A 3,083-nucleotide genomic window follows, 5' to 3' on the forward strand; every position below is an offset into this window, starting at 1 on the left:
CACACACACACACACACACACACACACACACACACACACACACACACACACACACACACACAGAGGCAGTGGCTCTGAATGGCTCCATGGAGCTGAATTTGTAGGACACATGAAGCCAAATTAAGCCTGGAGGGAGAGAAGCCAGGATGGACTGGCGTCTCTCCGGAGGCGGCCTGCGTCTCCGTCCAATCACGCTCTGTGTTGGCGAGGAGGAGAAAAGACGTTTCTACCGGTGTTAGCCGGAGGCAAAAAGGGCGGTGGAGCATTCAGGAACTCAGCGCTTGACAGCAGAGAGTCCATTATTCTGCAGAATGAGCAGAAGGGATGAAGCTCACCGCTGATAGGCAGGAAATGCAAACCCACAGAGAAATGTTTGAGAAAATGAATTTTCTGGCTTCAGTTAATGTTTAATAACCCCAAGGAGAATTGACCAAATAAAAATATTCCTCTGGTGTTTGAATCCACTCAACTGTTTTATTCTTTATTTCTAAATCAGACCCTCAGATTGACTTCAGTTTCAGCTCAAAGCAACAGGAAAAAACAGCAACATTGTTTTGGTCGACTTTCCAGAAAATAAGGTGAAGCGTGAAAACACCACCAGGTTTGGGCCTTACTTTGGTTTTGCCAAGCTGCCAATCTGCACTGCTGCTGTCATAGAGGTGCAGCAGCTGCTTGCAGCGCCCCCTGTGGTCGTCTGGAGTCAGGACGCCCCGCATCAGGACTTTGTACCTGAAGAAAAGCGAAACGTTAAGCTAAACGACACAAACGCTATTTTTCTGAAATGTGTTCATCTGTTTACAGCAACATGTCATTACTGAATTTATTAATGAGCAGTAAAAATCATGTGACATCTATCTTAGCATTAGTCAACGTAACAGATGCTTGTTTAATTGTGTTTTTTTTTGACATTTAAAGAACAAAACTAGTCAAATAATAAACTAAAACCATACGAGACTTTATTGAAGCAAGCAAAATAAGTTTTTTAATTCAAAACATAAAATGTAAGGCAAACCGTGAACCTTTGGGGGGAAATGCTGGTTATAATAGATATAATCTACAAAATTAGGATAAATGCAAAAACGTGAACAATGAATACGAAACCTGAGTTGCATCAAACTTTTGTTGTATTTTTAGGAAGTTTTTATTTGACTGTAAAATTTGTAAAAACGTCCATTTGCATCAGTCGTTAGCTTACAGGTTATATTTGCCTGACTTTGATCAGGGGCCACACAAAATCATCGATGGGGCCATAAATGAGCCCCGCACCACGCTTTGATACCCCTGAATCAGGAAAAAGTACAAACTGGTTGTGTGTTTAAGCACTTCTGACTCCCTGAGTGTTTGGACTTGTGTAAATCTGGATCAGACCTGGAACAGAAGTCCTGGAAGGATCTGCGGACCGGGAAGCCGCTGCGCCGGATCTTCACCGTTTCCAGCATGCCGGAGTACCTGAGCTGGTTCAGAACCACCGTCTGGTCGAACTGGTCAGGCATCTGCAGCAGGAACAGAAGAAACATCAGATTACTGACATGACGCCCCCTGCTGGAGTTGAACAGGAATCTGTGTGAATGCAGACGTTCCTCTGCCCCTCAGAGTCACAGGCTGATCTATGATGTTTGCCACTGGTTGACCTTTTCAGCACAGCGCTGGGCGTATTTTCACGGCTGTGAGGATTGATTTTGGAGGTCTGGTTTGACTCAATATCACAGCCACAAACACTGTGGTGCTATGAGGCTGATGACACGTCTGGAGGTGATGAATGGACACAAAGAGACAAAAACAACAAAAATTAAAGCTGCAGGATGTTAACTTTTATAAAAAATATATAGTTTTTTACATAAACTGTAAGCATGTAGAGACAGTTTGTTATGAGACAGATAATCTGAGAAAAGATTGATCGATCTCCTCCCTGAGCTGCTATTGCTGTTGAAATGAATGCACCGCTCTCGACCAAATCAACCAATCAGAGCCAGGAGGCGGGGCTTAGGGCTGTCAATCAATGTCACATACTCGCTGCTAAATGTGCTAATGGCAGAGAAACAACTTACCATTACAGCAGAACTGTTTATCTGCCGTTATCGGTGGCTATGCTAACTAGCCTTAGCATTCACACCAACGATTGTGACTGACAGCGCTAAGTCCCGCCTCCTGGCTCTGATTGGTTGTTTCTAGTTAGGCAGAGGAGGTTGAAGTTTTCACACAATATCTGTCTCATACTAGTGAAAGTTTCAACAAAAAAGTAAAAAATTATTTTTTATAAAAGTTACAAACTGCAGCTTTAACAGTTTTATAAGCCTTCAGGCCACCCAGCAGCACTGAGATAGCATCATCAGTGACAGAGCGGCGGCATTCAGAGGAAGCCTTTCTCTGAGGCGACGCTCGTCACCCTGTAACCCCGGTGGGCGTAAGTGGGGTGGGTGGGGTTAGCTCCATAATTGGGAGCTTTCATTCCCACTGGTAATGCCCCCTTTATTCAGCAGGTCTCCCCTGATAGTCCGCTGATGGCCCATTTGGGTCGTCTAGAAGGGAGGCCAACTCACCAGCAGACCTCCCTGACTGATTGAATGGAGGCCTTTAATGCCAACCGGCCGCAGGGAGCGCTTCGTTAGCATAATTTGCATTTGCATACGGACCGCGATGCAGCCGTACAAAGGCGGGCGGTGTCAGGACGACGTCCTCTGACTCCCAGATCGGCTTTCATTCACCGTCGTTTCCTGTTTCTGCTGCGCCTTCAGGGAGTTCAGAGATCCTGAGATCCTGCCCTGGTCGTAACAAGACTCCATGTCCCACATCCAGATCCAAAAGCCCCAGAGCTCAAAAACTAGATCTATGGCAGATACTTCTATACTAACAATAGCGCAGTATCAGCTGGACCAGTAAAAGTAACATTCAGGTATGTTGACGGACGGACGGACGGACGGACAGACAGACAGATGGATAGATGGATAGATGGATGGATTGATGGGTGGATGGACAGATAGATGGATGGATAGGTGGATGGATGGATGGGTGAATGGGTGAATGGATGGATGAATGGATGGATGAATGGATGGGTGAGTGAATGGATGGATGGATGGATGGAT

At 45.5% G+C, this 3,083-nt stretch overlaps 1 protein-coding gene across 2 annotated transcripts in view; it reads right to left on the reverse strand.

The window, feature by feature from the left end:
- The window catches only part of myo10 (myosin X), a 101,227-nt gene that overhangs the window by 13,739 nt on the left and 84,405 nt on the right, over positions 1 to 3,083 (reverse strand). For both annotated transcript variants that reach the window (XM_017309984.1, XM_008434789.2), the window contains exons 20-21: positions 1,369 to 1,493; positions 615 to 729 (exon numbers count right to left, since the gene is read on the reverse strand). In XM_017309984.1, the coding sequence (XP_017165473.1) occupies positions 615 to 729; positions 1,369 to 1,493 (240 nt within the window). The remainder of the gene's footprint in view (positions 1 to 614; positions 730 to 1,368; positions 1,494 to 3,083) is intronic.

This window comes from Poecilia reticulata, linkage group LG17 (assembly GCF_000633615.1).
Source record: "Poecilia reticulata strain Guanapo linkage group LG17, Guppy_female_1.0+MT, whole genome shotgun sequence".
NCBI classification, from domain to species: domain Eukaryota; kingdom Metazoa; phylum Chordata; class Actinopteri; order Cyprinodontiformes; family Poeciliidae; genus Poecilia; species Poecilia reticulata.